We start from the raw sequence: 22,495 nt of genomic DNA, 5'->3' as shown, positions 1-22,495 counted from the left end.
AAAGAGCAAAAAAAAACCCATAAACGTTTGCCTCGTCACATCCTCCGTAAACAGTAAGTGGAAGTGGGTCACAAGATACTGCTGCGCGAGTGCTTCCTGTAGGCGCTTACCGTAGTTGTTGACATCTCCGTGCGCTCCCCGTACAGCGGTATCTGATTTTAATTTATCTGATAACAGAATCAATCGACGGATGCGCGATATTGCCTATCACACACATCACGGCAGGGTGGCCCAGAAGTACCGCCACATACGCCTATCACTAGCGATGGTCGCGGCCAGTCGTCAGTGAGCAATAACGCCGAAAGGAACACGCTTGTGCGAGGAGCAGGTCGATTTCCAGCTGGTTTCAGTAAAGTTTGCGGAAGAAAACACGAATAAGTGCCGTCGAGTGTGTCACTTCATGTGTTCTCACGTGTCAGTTTTAAGCATCTGCCGGCAGTGCAATGAGTGGTAGAGTGAATGATGATGCCTTAAGAAGGCGACCATTAATCGTGATTGTTGCTTTGGTGCTAGTGTCCACCACCGTCAGTGCGCAAGGTGAGCAATCGAGTTGTGTGTGCGAAATCTTAAACGTGCGCAATGAAGGTGCTACAGCTGCTTTAGTGCTTACCAAGGCTTAGACGAAATCCGTAGAACCGATGTTCTACTTAAAAGCGTGTACTAGCGTAAAAGGAAAGTGATCGGCGGCGTTACTGTAAGATGTCAAAGCGAAACAAAGCAACAACTTCATTTGCGGCCAGAATGGAAGCAGATAGACCCGACAAAGCAAAGAGCACAGCGATGATAGATACTATCAAAGTGACAGCTACAATCATCGCCCATTTGTTGATTGTCTGTTAAAACACGTCCATTAAAACGTCTTCGCCCGAAAAACCACAGCAGGCGCTGGGCCTGTTTTTTGATGGATTGCATCCATTCGATGGTTGCTCGTGTGTCAGTCTCGCAGAGTGTCAGCAATGGTGCAGATATAGAGGGCAAACCCCCATATCACTGTGAACTGCACAGTTTGACTCATCGATGCAGCGACAAAGGTGCCACCATGGGCTTCAAGGAACTGTAGCAACATTATGGTCCGAAACTTGGGTGCACAACTCTTACAATGGAATCCCATTTTATCTTGATTCATTTGAGTGGGAGTTTCAAAGTTCCGTACACCGTTTCTGTTTAGGGGTTTTTTTTGTTTTGTGCAAGATACCACCACAATTGAGACCAATTAAATTATTGTTATCAGGTTTAATATTTGATGGCACTGTATTGTGTACGTTGCTGTTATCACGTTATTCAGCGTAATATTACCTCACACTGCTCAATCGTAGGGTTAGGTGACGCTGAAATCTACATCCGTGTTCTACATTATCATTAGATTTAGATTTTAGCGCAGTTGGGGCAAGAAATGGTATAACGCACCTACTTATCAGACCAAATATGACGCTCTAGATAATTGGTTTGCTGTATCGATCCCTCGTCATTAAACCATTAGACAAAGGTGATCCTACTTTCCAGGAAAAGTAAGACCCTTTCCTAAGATCCATCAACAAGTCGATCATTAGAAATATTGAAGAGGCTACTCTGATTGGCACTACGTAGATATCACAATGCACTATTATGATTTCGATAGTAAGTCTCAATCTCTTAGTCTTAGGAACACGAATTGCGTTCGAGTATATGGAATAACGTAGAGAGGAAGTGGGTGAAGATGGAGAACGAGATGTGTACTGGAGGTTCTCGAAGCCCGTAGTTTGGAGACCTCTGTTCTATGCTATTGGGCATCCAACTATTGGGCATGATGGTAGCGACGCCGGTCTTCACAGGAACGGACCGGACCAATCCGCCGTACGCAAGACCGACTATCCAGCTACGAGTAAATAAAGTCACAGAAAGCAACAAACGGCAGGCCTAATCCTGTTGAGGTTGTTGTGCTGATAAAGAAGAAGGAGTTCTATGCTATTCGACATAGAAAACATATAGTTAGTCTGCTTAACAGTCATGTCAGTTAAATTATGAGTTTATCAGTTAAATTCTTGTATTGCTATGCACCCCATGTAGTGTTGGCACCCCATGTAGTGTCATGAATCTGAACGAATCTTTACGCTGAATGAATGAATCTAAATCTCTATTCCGAAGAATCATGAGTCCTTAGAGATTCATGAATCCACAAAGATTAATGAATCCCCATCGTTTCATGAATCTGTTCAGAAACATAGTTTGGTGTCGCGTCTAAAATAAGAAGTTTTATACACATGAAGTTATTATTAGCACTGTTAGCGTTCTTAAAGTTTGATTGCTTAAACCCCATCGTGCTGAATTTTACTATAGTGAACGTAACTTCAGAATTGTAACACCCTTAGAGTAATGTTAAGGTGCCAAGTGCTTTTTTAGAAATTATAAAAATTTGAATCTGTTTGGATACTTGGAAATCTGTTGAAACCCACATTAACATAACCAATTTTAAAGCTATATTGTTTCCAGTTTTTTAGTTTAATGAAATTTCACGATCATTGTTTAAAAGTACACTTTTTAAACATATTTTTCTAAAACAATCATCGTTTCTTCAATACCTTTGGCTATACGTATGCTCTATGAATACAATCTTATGTATTATTTAAAAAATAACAATCTCCGTATATTAATTTAATAAAAATACGAATTCTAATCTATTGCACAAAGCTACAGGTTTCGGATAATTGCTAGCAGTGCGAATAATAATTTTATCTGTACAAAACTTCTTATTTTTGACGTGGAAATCATAAAAAAACGCCTAAAAATGTATGTATCCGACGAGATTTATGCATTTATAAGGATTCATGAATCTTTTAAGTATGGATTCATGATTTAAATGATTCCTCCTTAAACATTCGTATGAATGACTCTTCGCAAAAGAAAGCATCTAAAACTGTCTTTGGTTATTCATTACAATAAGCTGTCCTACTTCATCATTCGTGTGAAGATATCTGTAGATGAACTTCTGCAAGGAATACTCATCAAGGTCCTCAGGGGTTTTTTCGGGCACCTAGTTGAAGTGACTGTTCGTCTGTTCAATACCAATCCTCGTCGTCGTAAATGAAGTATACGACAATTTTAAGTATCGCAACTCATCTGTTCGTCGTTTATTATCATGTGCTGTGGAGGACTGTCGTCACTGGGCCATTTAAGATATTTCTTCTCATACATTATGTTCTGATGAGCGTCTGCTGCATAGTACGATGTTGTGCAGAGAGTAATCTTTCAGCAGTTCCTCTTTGGTACCTCGCTGATGGCACTTTAGCTCCCATCCCATCTTTAGGATATGTCTGCTATATTATAATTGGCTATCCTTATTTTTTCCCGCGTAACCTTCGGTGTACTGCACAATACAAAACTCACACATTTTCCCATCAAATACAGAATGCTCATCACCCACACTCAGCTTCGGCGGGCCGTTCCCTATTGGGCCGGAAATTTCGGCCACCGTCGGAGCGGGGTACACGCTGGCACAGCACGACGTGTCCAACGTCAACTCGGTGTCGATAGTGAATGCGCTGTCGCCTGATTTGCCGGTGTACATTGATGCTGTGCTCGAGAACGGCAAGCTCATCATCAGGACGAATCAACAGTTTACGAACTACGAAAAGCAGGAGGATACACTGTTTTTCCTAGCCAATGTCATCTTCAACTGTGCGTCGGGCTCCGAACGTACGATGACGTTCCGGCAGTCGATCAAGGAGGAGAACAATCACGCTCCGCTATTTGACCAACAGACGTACGACATTGCAATACCGCTGCCACTGCCAAGGGAGTTCAACATACAGCAGTTTATTGCCGATGTAAGGTCCATCTAGCATTAAATACGAGCAGGGTGAAGTCATCAACAGCGTTGCAATCTTTTTCAGGGCAATGGGATTGTGGCGAATGATTATGATATAACAAGGAATACGGTAACATTCTCCATTGAGGAAAACAATTACTTCACCGTAAAAACAGCGGACGGTTCGTCGCGCACGGAGTTTATAGCGAATCTGGTAACGAAACAAACGCTGACGAAGATAGAACCTCCGATCACTTTGCAGATTAGTGCGGTGGTAAGTATGATCGATAGTAATCCAAAGCAACCTCATCGCTTTCCGCTTTCGTTCAAATCTCTTTGCATAGACGAAAATTAACTGGCAACTGTCAGTGTTATCACTTTGAACACCAAGCGATCTTATAGATCTTATCGATCTTAGCGAGAGGAAGTGATCGTAATCGTCGTAAGGTTGGAAGATAACAGCTGGGAATAGTGTTATCTCCGCTGTTGTATGATCGGTTGGTGTATGAAATGATAACGAGATTCTTTTATATTTCCATCAACTCTCTGACTTGCTCTTTTAGATGAGCTAAGTATTCGAAAGTGCTCAGTATCACAAGACGCAACACTCTCTGCACATAAGCTAACAACTTCAATTTGTGCGGTTTTAGGATGCCGGAAACCCACCAAAAACATCACAGGCAACCCTAAACATACAGGGTGACCCAGTGATTGTATTTATACCACCACCGGAGTTCGAAGCAAATCTCTACAAAACGGCCTTCAAAATCGGCGACACCTTCAGTCCCGTCCGTATCAACCTGCTGCCGGGGACGTACGATTCTACCGTGCGCTTCGAATCCTCCGGAGAGGATGTGGATTACTTTACCATTACACCTGCCACAGATGGTAGCAGTGCCACCGTAACGTTACGGTCAGGCACCTCGATCGATGCGGAAAAGAAGCTACTTGCTCTTACCATCTCGGCCAGTCGCTCGGGAGCGGAAAATGTGGGCCGGACGGCATTAGTAGTGGAACTTACAGCTGACCCGCAGATTGTGCCCACTTTTGAAGCATCGCTGTACAGCGGTACGATCGATCTTAACAAAGCGATTCAACTCGATAGCATCAATCTAATTCCAGCCACCAGTGACAGTAGTGTACGGGTACAACTGACAGGAGCGGATGCTCAGTACTTCACCGTGGCGTTGTCTAACAACCTAGTTACCGTCGCACCTTCAAGCTCGCTATCCGACTCGGTGTTGAAGGAGAAGAATTTCTTCCTGGTAACTGTGCAGGCGACCAAGGAAGACATCGGTACGGGGGAAGCGTTGGTAGTTCTATCGGTGGACAAAGCCAACCTAAAAGATCCACATTTCGAACAGTTGGTATACGAAGGTACGGTTACGGAAGCTGGTGTACTAAGTGTGCCTACGGTTCGAATATCACCGGACAGTTTTGAGGCAGGATTGGAGTATAGCTACGCAGGAGATACTACGCTGTTCACGATCAACGCTGGCACTAGTGGTACAATCACCATAACATCGAACAATATTACACCGGAAAAATTGACAGACAAAAGCTACATCATGCTTTCCATCGTGGCGAAGCTGGTCGACGAAGAGGTTACGCACGCTGTTGTTATCGTCAGGGTACTACGCGCATCGGTCGTGCTACCGCAATTTACCAAACTCTTGCTGGAGGGTGAGCTGATTGAGAAAACGCTCACCGTAAGCCTTCCAAACGTGGAGCTTGTGCTGGAATCCATCTCTACCGACACCAAACTAAGCGTTGCCGATGATCGGTACTTCTTCGGCATTCAGGAATATTTCCCACGAAATGTGTTCCAACTCTACCTCCATGGGAACGTCACGAGGGAAATGTTGCAAGGCATCGATAGGCTTTCGTTTACAGTGGAAGCGAGTAATCCGAATGCGGAAACAGTTTACTGTTTCGTTGCGGTTGACATTATTCGAACTCCGGTCCCAGCTTTCGAACGACTGATTTACGATGGTGTGATTGATGAGTCGAAACAGCTAGTACAAGAGATGGTAGCTAAACTTACAGCGGAATCCACTGATGCAAGCGTCCTGTACGCGCTGGAAGATGAAGATGCAAGCTTCTTCTCGCTTGAACCTTTGGAGCCGGTTACGAACGGTGTACGCATTCTGCTGAAGACACCGTTGAGCGACGCTCAGTTTGAAAGTCGTGATCACTTTCAGTTTAGTTTGAAAGCGACCAACCCACAACTGTCAGCCAGTGTGGTTGTACCGGTGATAGTGTATGTGAAGCATTCTTTGATGAAAATTCCCCGCTTCGAGAAACCACTCTACAAGTCCCGCATCGATGCAGGCCTGCAGCTTGTTCCGTTTGAACAGATTAATTTAGAGCGTGGCAGTTATCTGGATGACGCCACGGTTACCATTCGCAACAGCAACAGTGAGCTGTTCGAGGTGAAGCTGCAGCAGGGGATTGTTACGGTACAGCTGGCAAAGGAGCTAGATGCGGCGTCCGTAAATGGTGTCAGTCGTTTCGAGTTTGTCGTAGAGTGTACTAACCCTGAGCAGGTGTCGGGATTCGCCACCATACTCGTGGATATTGATCGTGTGATTGCCCCCGAATTTCCCGACCTCTTTTATGCCGGAGAGGTTAACGAGGACTCAAAGCTTATAACATTTAGCCAAAAAATAGCTCTTTCACCGCAAACCATCGTAAGCAATACGGAGTATAAAATAGAAGGACAGGACAGCGCTCTTGTACGGTACGTCCTAGCGGCCGATCAAAGTTTGAGTTTCTTCTTGCGCGATGAAGTGTCCAAGGATCAGTTAAAAGCTCGATCCGAAATTGGATTCATAGTCGTTGCGACTAATTCAGGCGCTAGCCAACCAGCAATCGTTACCTGTTCGGTAAAAATAGTACGCGCAGTAAGGCCCACCTTTACGAGCAGTTCGTTTCATGGTAAAATTACCGAAGGAACAACCACCGTCAACTTTGGAGGCGTTCCAGTTGCTTGGGAAAGCGGGAGCGTTAAGGAAACAACGATCTTCACTATCATTGATGCTAACAATTTCTTTGATGTGAAGATATCCGAGGATCGCAGCACAGTTGATGTTCTCCTGAAGTCCGCCGTAAAGTGGGACCAGGTAAGATCAAACGTCTACTATCAGCTGCAACTGGGAGCTGTCAACCCCGGTTCCGAAACGACGCAATGTACGATCGTGATCGATGTTGAGAACCTTCCCGCTATCACACCCTCCTTCACCAAATCCATCTACCGTGGTGCGCTGCAAGAAGGTACGAAGGAGGTTATGTTTTCTGCGGCAGATACGATCACCGTACTACCGGGGACGATCATGTCCACGTTTCAGTACACTGCTGCCGAGGGTGATGCCACTCTGTTCGATGTGGTGCTGGTGGATGACAACAAGTTTAAAGTGTCGCTCAGGGACGGTATCGCACCGAGCGTCATTGAGGGTCGCGATATGTTGAGCTTCATCCTAACCATCAACAATGCGTACAGCGCGGATGATGCAGCTACCATAGTGATCACCATCAAGCTGGACGATATCATTATTCCCACCTTTTCGAAGCTGCTGTACAACGGCAGTATCGTGCAGGGTACTAACGCGGTAATTCTGCAAGACGCAATCCTACTGAGCAGTGGCACATTCTCGGAAAACACGGAGATAGGTATGGGTGGAACTGATGCTGGACTGTTCAGCATCTCCAGGGATGGGTCCACGGTAGATCTGAAGATTCGAGACGAATCGCTCAACTGGGACGAGTTAGTATCGAAGCACTATCTAAGTGTGTACGTACAGGCTACTAATCCTGGCAGCGAAACGTCAACATCATTTGTTACAGTAGAGATTGAACAATTGCGGCAACCTCAATTTGCCCAATCTTCGGCTCACGGGTACATAGCGGCCGGTGAACGTGAGGTGCAGTTTTTGGAAGGATCAGAATTGAGGGTAATGCCCGGCAGCACTGAACCGGGCTACCAGTGGAATCTAGTCGGCGATGACTATCAGCTGTTTGACGGATCGTTAGTGGACGATTTGTTTAAATTCAGTCTAAAGGAATCTATTCCCGACGAGCAGCAGTCCAGGACGACATTCAAATTCAGAGTTACGCTTAAAAACCCCACCGGTAGTGAAGTCGACTCCATCCTGAGGATTACCCGTCAGCTTCCAGTGCCCCAGTTTTCTAAGAACATCTACACCGGCTCTTTCGGCGAGGATCTACGCTTATCGATGGCTGACACGATAGAGATAACGCAAGCCAGCTATTCAAGCGGAATCGTGGTGTCGGTGATGGAATCCAATGTTGATTTTCTGTCACTGGAACAGAACGGTCGAAGTATCCAGCTGAAGCTTTCTCGCTTAATTTCGTCCAGTGACTTTCAGGGTCTGGAAATGGTACGGCTTGTCCTGTTGGCCAAAGTTTCTGAAGACATCTGGAGTACGTGCTCAGTAACGCTCATGGTTCCTGAAGGAAGTAAGAGTTATATTTCGTCTCCTTCAACTAAGCTCGTTTTCTAATCATTAATGCTTTTACTTGATTGCAGCCCCTTGCATTCCTTTACCACCGGTGGTTGATTGTTCCAGGTGCTATAACTGCACAACCGGTGGAGTCCAGGAGGATGTGCCCGTATTTGCATATGGCAATTTCCGATTCCAGTTGCGGAGCGATACCACCGGTCCAATTGGTTCAGTGACCGCTACAGCGAAGGACCCAACGGCCGTTATTCAGCATAGCTTAGATGTAGAAGATGGTGAGTATTATTTCAACTGCATTTACGTGCACTATTGTATTTATTACACCTTCAACTAAGAGTAATTATGTTAAAAAATGTTATATTTGAAAAAAACATTCATCTTCTATCGCCTTTATCGGGTTTGCAATATATCAGACGACGTTTGGACGCAAACATGGCAGAGATTGTAGATACGTAAAACAATGTTTTGAATGCTTTACCAAATACTGAAGTGTGAAGTGTGAATCTTAAAAGGAATAGTAGAATTTTAACCATAAATTGTAACATAAATTATTATCGAAGCTGAAATTGCAAAGGAATGGCTGATACTTATTTACTTACTTACGTATCCGGCGCTATAACCGCCTCGCGGTCTTTGCCTGTTGCTGGAGTCCTCTGCACCGCTCACGGCCCAGGACTTTCGTCTGCCAATCCATTATCCAGACCTTACAGACGGACGTTTCAACGCCATTCTCCATGCCAATTTGAGCCTACCACGCCTCCTCTGTCTATGTTGACGACTTTACGGGCTGGGTCGTTCGGTGTCATTCTCATGACGTGACCAGCCCACCGGAGCATGGCGATTGGCTAATCCACTGGTCAGGTTCTAAGTGGATTTCATCAGTTCGTGTTTTGAGTGGAGAAATTTCCTTAGAAAGACCGATTTGCAGCCAGCAACCTAGCGCGTATCTCAATATGCATGCTCTTGTCGGTGCTGACTTTTGACCCAAGATAGGTGATATTTTGGGTGACTTCGAAAGTGCGCTCGGCTATGCGTAAGTTAGAATTTGTTGATTTGGTGCCACCATCAACTTGGTTTCTGCCTCATTAATCTCCAACCCGAGGTTTTCCGTCACCTGTGCAATCCTCTGGAATGAGAGCCGTCTCCTTGGCGCACCTCCATCTTCTTGACTCTTGCTGGTAGCTAACTTATATTCACAATACTATCATTTCTCCTTTCAGGTTACTTACAATCGCGACTCTCTATAACACCCGAAGGACTGCTAGTGATTGCTAATCCAATCATACCAAACGTGTATCAGTTCCTAGTGCACGCGACAAACACAGCGGCGGGAAAGAAGGCCACGGCAAGCGTGTGGCTAGATGTACTGAATCGGTTCGAGTGTACCGAAGGTGATAAGCAACCCACAGTCGATCGAGTACTGATAGTGCAGCATCTGGAAGAAGAGCGACCGTATACATCCATTTTGTCTACCCAGCTAAACCCATCTTGCACGTACGAGCTGATCAGTGAATATCCTACTGATACCCAACGGCCTTACTTCTACATCGACCAGGAAACAAACTGGCTCAGTTCAAGAAGTTTCGATCGGGAAAACGCAGAATTGTTCGGAGATATGCAAATACCACAGTTCAAACTTGTGATGAAATTGAACTGTCTCGAGACGGACGGAACACGCGAACGCGATCGACGATCGCTGGCGAAACGATCGCTCATTGAAACGGGCACAATTAACTACGCATTCGATGTTACCACTGTGACCATAGTCGTGGATGATATTAACGATAACGATCCAGTCTTCGTCGAGCCAACAATCATGCCTGGAAACGCAGTACAGCTAGGTTTTCCCGAACCATCCTTAGCGAACAGGCTGATGCTATCTGGGTTGATAACGGTCAAAGCAACTGATGCGGACGTAGGTTTAAATGCGGAAATAAGATACAGCTTGTCTGAGAATGTGCACTTTATGATTAACCCCAAAACTGGAACGATTGAACCGACGAAAGATGCTCTACGAGACTCCAATCGCGTTGAGCTAACGGTGTTCGCTGCGGATCGTGACGGAGCCGTAGACGGCCGAATTAGTCAATTTGAACTGGCAGTGCATCAGCTTCAGCAAAATCACATAGCGTTTGTAACAGTAACTTCAGCTGACGAAGCTACCGTACAGGAAATAATCGAGCAAGTAAATGTGCAGCGCGATTTCCACCTGAAGGTGCTTCGTCAAGCTTATATTCCCGAAACAGAGACAGCAAGTGTTCGCGTTAGCCGTGCTGCAGCTGCGCGCGATATTGAAGCCTCTACAAGCACTATGCGGTTGGTTGTCTACGCTCTGAACGACGACAATCAACTGCTGAATACGGATGACATACGAACGTAAGTAGTACTGTTAAAACAAAATATCGGATGGACAGTTTTAACGTATTTTTGGCAAACTGATTGCATGTAATTTAATTTGCAGCGCTATAAGGACCATATTCCCAAGCATTGAGGCTTCAGCAATAACTTCATTCAATAATGCCGTTTGCTATGGCAATAGTACGGATTCTTCCTGCCCTTCGACACCTAACTGCCCAGAAGAATTAATGGGTCGCTCCAGCAACGGTGGCCTAATTGCTTCGACTTCGGTGCTGGGAGGATTGCTTCTCATCAGCTTAACCGTCATCACTGTACTATACCTACGGTACGTGAGACCGTTATCGAAAGAAACCGAGAGCAACCCTTCCGACATAGTGCAGCTTGAGAACGACTTCGACACTACGCCACCATCAAGTCCAGCTACGTCAGCAGGCAAGAAGAACCCGATCGCTGATCCGGAGATGATCGACGATCGGAAAATATCGATCAACATTGTCGGTATTACAGTGCAAGGTACGTTGGCGGTGGTGTGCTAGGAGGTGAGAACAGTGCGTATGAAAATATAACGTTTTATGCCTCTCATTTTGACAGAATCCGAAGATACCAACATGGACAACAGCCGACTGGCACGTTCGTTAACCGACCGGTTAGATGAAGAAGACGAGTATGGTGCTGCCATTTTCGGAACACCGAGTCAGGAAACGGTCAGCGAACCGAAAAATGTTAAATTCAATGAAGTCGTCGAACGGATAGAGGTGGAAGAGCATCACAGTGATGAGGACAATGATGACGCAGTGTACGAAGAACGGTTGTAGCGATTGAAGTTATTATTTATAAATTTGTTTTAATGTACATGATGTACACGTTAAATGATGAACAGAATAAAAGCGAAACAATAGAAAACAATACGACTCTGCAGCTATATGTACGATGCTTGAAAATTCTATACTTTATCTCCTTCCTATCGTTAAAATTGCGTCAAACGACGAATTATTTATTCGACGAGATAGCACGAGTAAAGAGTTGAGGTATCTAGAAAAAAGATTACAGAGCTTTCGAGACTTAGAGAATTAGAAGCAGCAAGAAATCACAGTTAAGTGAGTGGATGACAGGAAGGAAAAATTTAATTACGTCAACTTAACTGGGAGTTTTTGGGGCGCAAATATTCCAGTTCAGGTCCTTAAAGAGAATAGAGCTAAGACCACTGGTTTGCGAGAGAATGCCACGGAAGTTCGTATGATATATAAGAATTGAGTTGAACGAGGTGAAAATAATGCAGGAGATAGGATGCCATCGATGGTCACAAATCCAACATAACTCAAGCCATCATCGAGATTCATCCCGATGTATAAACCATAGCAGTCAGTAATTCCGTCGCAGATTAAACCTACACTACTTTAAAGTATTTTATAATAAAAAACTCTTACGAAGTACGATCATGCACTTTCTATCCCTTCATACAAGATTCAATCCAAGAATAGAAAGATAGTTTTCAAATACAAATGTCGTCTACCGATGGTGAGATTATGGACCCTTATGGGAAGCATATTTCTTTCCATGCACCACGGTTTTGGATATTTTTATCAAGTGGCACTGGCGAATTACTATTCACTTTCACGTTACATTTATTTCGTACCATTACATCTTTTACACATCCCGTTCGTATGGAGTTGCTGATATCGCACAGCAAACATTCTCATGGCACGTCGAATGCGTTTGCGTACCAGAGAATGTAATGCGCGTCTCGGCGTCTAGCATCCAAAAAGAAAACCATGCCTTCTATCCATCCCTGTTAAGCTAAGCTTAGAGCTTTTCCACATACACACTCACACATACATACACACATACGCAGGACGACCGAGAAAACGCACGCGCCCACATACATACACACACACGCTCACACCGCTGGCACATGTTTAATTTAATCATTTATTTCATACTACATGCTACGTGTCTAATCTTTTCGTCTCATACGCCCGGTAGGTAAAATTTAACACAACGATGCTATCATTTAGCCATTTGTTTTTTTCTCTCTTTTCGTTATTTTTGCATTTATGCTCAAGTATGCTTTTGTTATCTTTTTTTGTTATTTTTTTGTGCCAGCTGTCTACTGGTGAGAGCTAGAAGGAATGTTTGCAGATTAATTTTGATATTTGGTGTATTTGCATTTGTTTTGTTTTATCTAAACGTTCTTATTTTACTCTGGCAACTCTTCAGCTGTTTACTTGTTTTGTTTACTTATAGCTTGCATTGCTTCGTGGCGAAACCCTCCCGTGACAGAAACCAAACTTGAACACAATCATCAAAACGGATTATTGTTTTTGTTGTTTTTAACTGTTTTGTTTTTTTTTTTGTTCTTCTGCATTTTCCGCTTTCAAAAAGGCTTTTCATCGTTAGGCGTAACATATACGGAGCCGCTTCCCCAGCTACACTGGGACGGACGGTTTTAAGAAAACTGCTGCCAGCTATAAAAGCCGTTGCACGCGCCTTCGCTTATAGAATTATGGTTTAAACGGGTTCCATTCTCTTTCGTATGCGAACGATCGCTCCCGTGCGTAACACTAAGTATGAACTAAGATTATCGTTAAGCCTAAGATTATTGACTGGTTTCTTTGTTCTCTTATTTGACAAGAGACGTGGCATTATCTTTCGAACCAGATGTGCCACAAATAGGAAAGCAATAATAAATAAATCAAAATATTATTTAAGCATTCGGAGGAATTTTATGCTAGAAATACTACGGCGTTAAACAGACTACATCTGATTGATTTTTTGTTTGCTGTTTTGCTCTTGCACTAACCCTACTTATACCGTGCTGTCGTGCTGTTTATGTAAGGATTGTGTATGAGTGTTTTTTTTTTTGCATCTTTTACTTCGTATCACTTTTTCGTCGGCCGGACTTGTTAAGACCGATTGAATAGTTTGTTTCTCTTTCTATTCCACACTTTCTACTACTTTAGCTTATATAGGTGGGAGCAAACGAAAGCATCGATCGCGAAAAGGACACAACTTTGCATTGAGGCTTACTATTATCTGAAACTGTTGCACAACAGAAGTTAAGTCATAGAATAAACATAACTAAATATTTACCAGCTGCACCAGTCGGTAATCCGTAAAGCAGCAGTATTGTTTGTATCGACAGCTGGGATTTTTTAAACGCTTTTTCCATAACAAGCTGTTGGTGAGCGTTTTAGCGGGATTGTATTATATCCCGACATATGTTACAGGTCTCTTACAAACCAGAGGAAAAACATGGTAAAAACTGCACTCACTTTACATCGGCGCTGCGCTCCAGTGAGCTTGAATATATTGAAGAAATTTTACCTACAGTGCTCTCAATTCAAATTATGATCACTAGTAAGATACAGAATAAACGACTGCTTAGGTTCTTTGACGTGTTTTTAAGGGGGAGTGTGCGGATAAATACAACCAAACTCAGTATAACAATCGGCTATATCGGTACTCCCTGTCATCCTCCAGTCGTTGCGTCATTTATACCACTTCCATTCCCGGCGACTTCCTACACGGAATCATCTGTGAAACAGGGAAACCATACATCGTTACCACTTCTAAGTGAGTTCATTGTCAGTGATGTTGAGCTTACCGTGGTACCACCATTTAGTTTTCTTGGGGTTTTTGTTGCATGTCTTCACGTATATACCATTGTCTGGTGGTCGTCTTTTCTCTCGACAGCTGCTCAACATCGACGATATACTAAGACACACTGATTGTACTGACAACGCTGGCGACCTACGATTAGCAAAAGCAACAAACATCAACATCAGCGGCATGATTAACCAATTGTACTTTCCTCTTACCAGTCATCCGTTAGGATCGAAAGACATATGTGACCGTTTGAGTAGACGTGCGGATGAATGGGAATATTTGAGCCTATAAACGTTACCTAAAAATGGAAAGCAACAGATAATATTAAAGCGAGCTGTTCAGTGTTCATCGCAAAACGCAGATTCATACCTCCGGTGAATCGAACGGATATTTGTTATTGAATTTGAATAACAACTGAAAATGTTCACCCTCGTACAGTGTTCCTTCCACACCGTCTATGTTTATTATCCACCTAAAACAAACCAAAATCGCATTAGTTCGTCATGAGGGAATGTAAAACACTATCGGCATCATGCCATACTTACTGGGTTAGGTTTTGGCTGACACTTTCCTCATCCACCGACACGCCTGGCGGGGGTTCCTTAATTAAAGACATCAGTTCCTTCTGGAGGCGTCTCTGTAATTATATAAAAACAGACAAAATTAAACACAAATTAATATAAATTATAATCCGTGCACACCACTTAAAGCAATATTAATTTTAATCGCAAGGAGGGCCAAACATTACATATACAGTTCCAAAAATGTAGGTTTTGACAAATTTCATGCTCTTCTCCCTCAAACAAACTTGCCTCCCAGCGGCTATTGTCCAGGATGAGCTTTTTATTGTCCTTTGCAGCATCCTGTATGACGGTGGTGTTGGTCGTAGAAATCGTTTCCGATTTCGACGGCTTCTCCTTACGCATTCGTAGCCGGTTGAACATTTTGATGCCTTTTTGATGAACTTGCAGTCGTATATTTAATATATTTGTTGGTGAGTTCAAGAAGGATTGCTTTCCGTACGCATTAAAGGAGCATTAAAGATTGTTGCTGTTGCGAAATTAATTCTTCGCAAGATTCATTTACGTCGCTAATCAAAACAAACCAAACAGACTGCTGGTCATAAAGGATTACTGGTAACAATCAAATTTTGTCTGCTCTTGGTTTCGTTGTGTTGGGGGCTAGATGATGCAACTTGATCCGCCCGCTGAAGCATTGATCTGATCTGGCTCGTATTTATCTGGACGGAGGTGAAGCACACTGTTATCTGCAAGAGTAGTTGATATTGTTTAATTAAATGCCCAAATATTCCCATTTAACAAACAGCGTCATTAATTCGGAAAAACAACTGGACTGGCAGGCACGTTTTGATTTTCATTCGGATGGAGCATTCCGTGCAGAAATACTACACATCATCGCGTGCAAGTGTTTATGCTTTTGTCGCTTGTAAAGATTATATTTCTTCCTCACGAAACAAGAAAGCGGATGAGAATTGTTTTATTTCTTGCCCTGGAGACAAAGCAGATTAACAACAATCATTTCCCAGCTGCAACCAATCTGGCCACCAAGGAGCAGACGCGTACGTACAGATTACTTCCCTTATTCAGCGAAATGGGACGCTGAACGATAATACCGATGGAGCCAGACAAAGCTGAAGAAATAAGAAATGATTCATTGCCACATTCTTTCTTCATTAGATCAATTGTTTTGAAAACTTCTGGAGCTTTTTAAATTAGATCATGCGAATCACATGCTTCGAACAAAAATCTTTATTTTTATTTTATTAAACCAGCATCAGCAATCCCGGGCTGATAGCTAGACAGCACAGCATAGGGCCGGATCGTTAATCATGTGAATCACACATTTCGCAAACGCTTACGCAGCAACCAGTTTTCATTTGTTCAAGACCGACCACTGCCGCATGGTACGCTTGGAAGCGAGCGGTGAGCACAAAAATTGCGCCCAAACACAACTTCAACCCCCGCGAATGGCGCAGCAACCGATCCATACCAAAAACAGTGGCAAAAACAGTTTGGAAAAAAATGCTAGCGAAATCGAAAGTGAAAACTGCACTGGTAAACGCATTTGCAAGCGCTGCAAAGCATTGAAGTGCCCACTTGCACTGCGTGCGTTAATGCAAAAAATTCGCATGCCATGGCAGCTTGCAGAAGATGGTTGCGGGGGGAGGGTTTAAATTTCAATGAACTTCAAACGTTCGCAACCATAGGTTATCCGCAACAGATGACTGCTGCTAGAAGGGTAGTTAACCTGACCATTTGCCACGGTGCTGCGATGCATATGCCTCTTCAGCAATGAAGAGTTGGGCCGCAAAACATTTACCGGAATGCACCGCAATCTTAAGATGCACGAAGCAGAACACGGGGCCACATCACGTTAGCTTCAGAACGAGATGAATCACTCCAGTGTTGCCATAATCGAGACAGAGGAAATCGCTCGAACGCAGGCGGAATTTTTTCACCTCTTTGGTCCACACACACACACACACACGCCGCTAAGTTGTGGCCATTCAGCGGCCATCTGAAAGTGGAAAAGGCGTAAAAGAAACATCGAACGTATTTGCATTGGCAGCCTTTGTGCAGACCCGCAAAAGAACACACATCCAGTACGGTGCGAACACAATGCATGCTAATGAGCAAATGCAGGCCGCCCGGTGCACCTTTTAACCCTTGAAGGGATTGTCAGTTAAGGTACCAATTTTATTTTTGTTATAATTATAACCTCTACGCTACGTGTAACACTATAAGTTTAATAATTATATTAATTTGTAATGCAGTGATATGACCTTCTGGACGAACCTGCTGGAACGGTTCCGAACGACATTGAATTCACAAAAATTTTGCTCTTCCATTCCGTATCACTCCTTTGAACTTTCATCATATTTTATTCTGAAATTCATCTTTGCAAATTTAGCGCTTTTATTATGAAATTTATCTTCGGGTGGTGGTAACTTATCCTAATCATGTAAGAGACTTAATTCCCACTGCAGGCTAAAAAAAAATTCGGGGCAGTTCCACTCCTTTTTTTATGAAACTTGTTCCATCACTAGTTTAAATCATACAACATTCATCGATTTTAAAATATACAGATCAAGCACATACACTTTCTAGGCATTCAAAGGTTAATAGACACAATACTCTCGCTAAAAAGGGAGGTCAATGCATGCAACTGCATCTGAAAATGCGTCCGGCCGAACACGCTGCACACACTCTCACCACGCTTAAAAGGCATTGTCGGGCGACGTAAATTTGTTTACTCAACGTCACAAATCACGCATAAATCCGGAGCACAATCTTCCATTCCGATATGGCCGCACCACCCCACGGTGGCTAACGAACGTACTTAATGGTTCGGCTTCGCGATTGAGCCAGCTGACACGAGAGACGCGGTGCGTGTCTGTGTGTGCGCGAAACACAACACAACAACCGGCCCGCTGCCACCAACGCGATCGTGACTGATCGCCCGCCCGCCTGCCGAATGGTGGCGGTGTGGGGTTCGTGAACCAATAAAATGAGGTTATGTCAACACACAAAATCGATCGCGGTTCTAGAAACAACATTTTGCATCGCTAGCTTCCCTTGAGATTAATCAGCACACATAATATAGGTAGGCTCAAGTTTAAGGACGTGCATAAAATTGTCCATTACGATCGCACATAAAAACATCAGCTGAACTTGGCCTAAAACGGGGCGCATAGGTAGTAAGCGAAGCGACGGGGCAATGAAACAAAAAACACCAACCGATCGGTTTATTATTTAATTAACCCCGGCGGAATAAAACTATAATTTTATCCAGCCGCATGCACGCTTAAGTATGTTCCATAGAACGACTTTTAAATGCTCTTCTAGAAAAGGAAAACTTTTGCCGCCCGGAACACGTTCTGACGTTCGTCGTACGTTAGATAATCGTTATGACATCGGCGATCGCATTCTAATGTTCGTGTACTACCCCGGTTGAGATATGATGGCGCACGTACGAATGGCGCCTATGCAAAAAAAGATTGAAGAGGAAGTTGAATAATATTTCTCCTACTGGAACACAACGGACGATGCATTTTTAATTGTAGGCAGGGTGTTTTCTATTTGCTAATTATAGTCAATGTTCTACTTGGATGTAATGTGAAAAGTAGTTTATTTGATAGATGTGCGAGTAAAGGTGAATATATCTGAATAAATTAGCTAAAAATTCAAACAACATTAATTATCCAAACACCCAACCAGAGATAGAGTTTAAGAGTTTAAAATAGAGTTCAGTTAGCAAAGTTGCTGCCATTTCTTGATTACTTTTCAAGTTTAACTAAAGTGTGTCTTGTTTAAAAGGTTTTTAAAACGATTCGGTTTAAAGCTTTTTTCAATCACACACTTGGAAAGCTCTCCCTTAGCTGCTCTCTAGCTAACATTTCAAAATTGTGGGTCCATATTTTCCACAATACATTCTAGAACAACTTGAAAGGAACCCAGAATGTTTCAAAAAGGATCCAACTTAATTTATAGTAAACCGTTGCTTAAACATGCCTATATTCTAGGGTTGGATGAATCTGATTCAGGATCTTAAATCTCCCCAGTCATTAGTTATCAGAAAGGTCGTACCAAAGGGCTGCATCCGTCAATGCCCAATCTGAGCTGGATCTGTAGATTCATGATTCTTTTAAGACTCTTTTTCTATTCTCTAATATTTAAGACTTTATTTCACTTTCACTTTCTCTATTTCTCTAATATTTAAGACTTTATTTATGACTCCAGATACATTTTAAAGACTCTGCTAAAAAGTCTCATTAAACACAACACTATTATTTACCCTGACTTCGTGGTAAAACATGTGGTACACGTGTGGTCCAAAAATTTTACAATTTGAATGTTTCGTATCTGATGGATGACTACTAGCATCTACAAGGACACAACTGTCACTACTCATATCTCCGAACCCGTAAAATAGGTAAACCCGTAAATGGTTTATGTCAGAGCATACGGTAGATCCCACACTAAATTAAATGTCTAAGTAACAGATTCGCGCACTCTTGTCAAGATCATTTCCAGATGCAATTACTGCATCTTGATGGCAACATGGGCCGTGTCGAGTGGTGCACTCGTATTTGCATGAATTTAATTAACAGCCATGTTGCAGCCACTGCATTGAGAGTGCCGTGTGGCACTGGATGCATTTCTTAACCAGTTACACAAATACACAAACTGGCTCGTTAAAATGTAAACTGCGAACTAACCCTGAAAAGATCTTGTAATCTTTGTGCGCGAGAAAGCTAGACAGTTCGAATCATTCAATAACAACATTCGGGATGCACTCGGAACCGGTATCATCGATTGGTGTGGCCAGATAACCTTTTCCAGATGGACGTGTGATACAGAACAAGGTAAGAAAGGAGGCCACCGAAACCGTTGCTGGCGAAAACAATCTAATCATCACAGCGGCAGCGCGAACTACTGACGGGAATTGCGGTTACCTATCATCCTTGAATGAAGAGAGTTGTAAACACTGTGGGTGGTGTAAGGCTGGCACAGTACAGTGTGATGTAAATTCAAATAAACTCAATCATAGAGATGATAACTGATCACTGATTCCAACAGATGGCCCAAGATAAAGGAAGATTCCATTGCATTGTGGATGTCTATTACTGGAAGTAAGGCAGTTACAAGTTGTCTCAAGTGTGAAACACAATCTACGCGACGAGACAAAATAAGAATAATTGTAAACATAGAGTAATGCTTCTATCTCGAACATAATACATGTTAAAATAGTCCTGATTTCTAAAGGATTGAGAATATTTAAAGTGATCGTGCTACAATAAACAACCACTCCAGTTTTACATTCCGATACATTCTTGCTCTAACTTCTTACAAATTACACCAAATGCGAACACCACATCCGGAAGCTGCTGTGGATTGATTGACTCCCGAAAAATTGAAGCAGAGGGTCATTTATGTATCGATGACCTCATCGTACGAGTTTAGGTCACCAGCGTCGAGCATTAGATGGCGCACATGTTGAATCTACATCGTATGCTTGCTGGTCCTTCCCGCCCTCCGCGCGGCTATGCTAACACATCGATAAAGACCCGTTCCGATTTGCTCGATAATAAAGCGAACGAGTGTCCACTTTGCGTGAGAAGAACCAACAACGCCAGCGGGAAAACGAACTCTAATGCAGCTGATAAACATATGTATATTTAGATCATGTTTTGGTCGAGGGGTGGCTATGTTATTAAAAACGATTTATGATCGTTCCTTCCAAACTTCTCTCCACTCCATCTCCTCAGCTAGGCAAGCATCCATCAGAACATTCACAAAAGCGACGACGACGCACGGACGCTGCCGTGAGGAAATCTCTAGTTGCTTTTTTAAAAATCCAGAACTGGATTTGATTCCATTTGAACTGCGCACAACACACAACACGGCCGCTTTGACAAATCGATGTTGCGGAACTTTAAAGCGTCCGAAAACATGGACGTGACAAAATTGAGGCGAAATTAAAATGAAATGTTTATTCGTCATGAATTTCATGTTTAATTTCCTTCACAACGCGCACGGTAGCTATCGTCCCATAAGTTGCCCGCGAGCTAGACGAATGGGAATCTTTGATGCTGCAGGAAATCACACACGCCGCTATATGTCCATGTGTCCTTCAAACAGGAAATATTGCTCAGTTGATCGCGCTGCTGATGACGAGCGAAATGGGATAGGGAGACATAAAGCCCGATGCTTTATCTGTTTGTTATTGTTATTGCTGTTGTTTTGGACTCTTCATTTCACACAGAGAGAACAGGAAAAAAAAAGAATGATGCGAACAAAATGACCGTGACAGACATGTAACATGGAAGTGCCATTGGAAATGTAGAAAGCGAATTAACAGCTGCTTGCAATAAATATGATCGAAGACCTTCTTGGCGACACAAATGGAGCTGAGAGTAGTGCGCTTATGACAGATTGCATCGTCGCTAGTCGCCAATGGACATTCGATAACAAATGATGTAGATTTAAGATGGGACTTGGATTGAAGATTTCAATCATTAATTTTCTGGACAGTCACAAGCTTACTTGTTTATAGAACAAAAAAAGCGATTCTTTTTCATTTCGCCTTTTCTTTCACAGTTCAATGCATTATGAAATTTTTACTTCTTAGTGTAACGACCTACTAGGAGGTCATGTTTAGCTTACAGCTAGAACTCATTTTTACCTCGCTCTCTAGAATTCATTTTTACCTCGCAATAACGATACCGGCAACCTTCTTGTTGTTACCAATGGCTGATTAAATTGAATGAGATTCGATCTACTAATACATTCGGTGTATTAAACCGAAGCACAAGGAGCAAGATCACTGGATCGGCTATTTTAAAGTGATTTAAAGTGATTCGTAAGGGTAATCTTAGTGCTAGTGTTTTATATGTGTACTTAAAAAGACAGTGCCAATTTAGAATTGATATATACACTAACAGATATGATGACTGACAATTCACTCAGTTGTTATTTGCTTGTAAAACACAACGAAAGAATGAAGAGAATTTTTTTTTATTTCCATTATGACGGCCGAGGGCCGTATGATCAAATGAAGAGAAATTATTATGATTTTTTTTCGATGATGGTCTCGTGGTAAAAGTCTCTAAAGTCTACTGGAATTAAACGCACCTACAAGTACAGCAAGTGCAAAATTTACCAGGAATTCTTTCTTCTATAAAGTGAAGATTCAACAAAGAAAAAGGAAATACATAGAGTGCATCTTTCATCGCATCATGTCAATCTCTAAGAAATCTAAACCGGATAAAACTGTGATATATCTTTTCATCTCTGATTAGGAGTTTCCGCCAGGGAATTCTAGCGATACTGATCAATTGGCTCCCCAATTTTCTGAGCTTGTAGGCATCACTCAGTTATCATCACGAATACTCAAGCTTTGAGTTCATGAGATACTTTTTTGTTCTCTGTTTGCGCAGTGGCACAATCTGTTTTTAGACAGAGACTAAGGAAAATATGATTGCATACTAAATTGTTAATTTTTGTTTTTAAATGTGCAGCTCCAATGACGATTGAGGACGCCATTTTCAAATGCGGTTATTATTGATTTTTATCGATAAGGAAGTGAACCCTTGTGTCGAAAGTTATACAAACGGAAGTTTGGAATGATGATCATTATGTATTCTAATAAGACGGTGTACTCCGACGGTGACGGTGTTCCGTTTGACGGAATTTCTATCGAAAACAAATTAGCAACCTAAAGCTCTTGGTAGCAAACGTATAGCAAC

General features: G+C 42.7%; 2 protein-coding genes across 3 annotated transcripts in view; one reads left to right on the top strand and one right to left on the bottom strand.

Moving 5' to 3' along the window:
* The first annotated feature begins 443 nt into the window (after positions 1 to 443).
* On the top strand, positions 444 to 12,032 carry LOC128302800 (uncharacterized). Its single transcript, XM_053039653.1, has 8 exons — positions 444 to 537; positions 3,385 to 3,803; positions 3,870 to 4,058; positions 4,435 to 8,260; positions 8,331 to 8,537; positions 9,483 to 10,638; positions 10,724 to 11,133; positions 11,212 to 12,032. The coding sequence occupies exons 1-8, from the start codon at positions 444 to 446 to the stop codon at positions 11,433 to 11,435; spliced, it is 6,525 nt and encodes a 2,174-aa protein (XP_052895613.1). The 3' UTR covers positions 11,436 to 12,032.
* A 188-nt stretch (positions 12,033 to 12,220) lies between these two features.
* Positions 12,221 to 22,495, bottom strand: part of LOC128301024 (ubiquitin-conjugating enzyme E2 W) — a 29,456-nt gene continuing 19,181 nt past the window's right edge. Inside the window, exons 2-7 of one of the 2 annotated variants that reach the window (XM_053037319.1) lie at positions 15,039 to 15,493; positions 14,772 to 14,863; positions 14,596 to 14,698; positions 14,439 to 14,524; positions 14,225 to 14,370; positions 12,221 to 14,154 (exon numbers count right to left, since the gene is read on the bottom strand). In XM_053037319.1, coding sequence (XP_052893279.1) covers positions 14,141 to 14,154; positions 14,225 to 14,370; positions 14,439 to 14,524; positions 14,596 to 14,698; positions 14,772 to 14,863; positions 15,039 to 15,170 — 573 coding nt within the window. In that variant the 5' untranslated portion in view covers positions 15,171 to 15,493 and the 3' untranslated portion in view covers positions 12,221 to 14,140. The remainder of the gene's footprint in view (positions 14,155 to 14,224; positions 14,371 to 14,438; positions 14,525 to 14,595; positions 14,699 to 14,771; positions 14,864 to 15,038; positions 15,494 to 22,495) is intronic. The other variant, XM_053037320.1, reaches the window with a different exon arrangement.

This window comes from Anopheles moucheti, chromosome 3 (genome assembly GCF_943734755.1).
Source record: "Anopheles moucheti chromosome 3, idAnoMoucSN_F20_07, whole genome shotgun sequence".
Taxonomy (NCBI): Eukaryota; Metazoa; Arthropoda; class Insecta; order Diptera; family Culicidae; genus Anopheles; species Anopheles moucheti.
The sequence above is the reverse complement of the archived record's forward strand: the minus strand, read 5'-3'. Positions and strand labels throughout refer to the sequence as shown.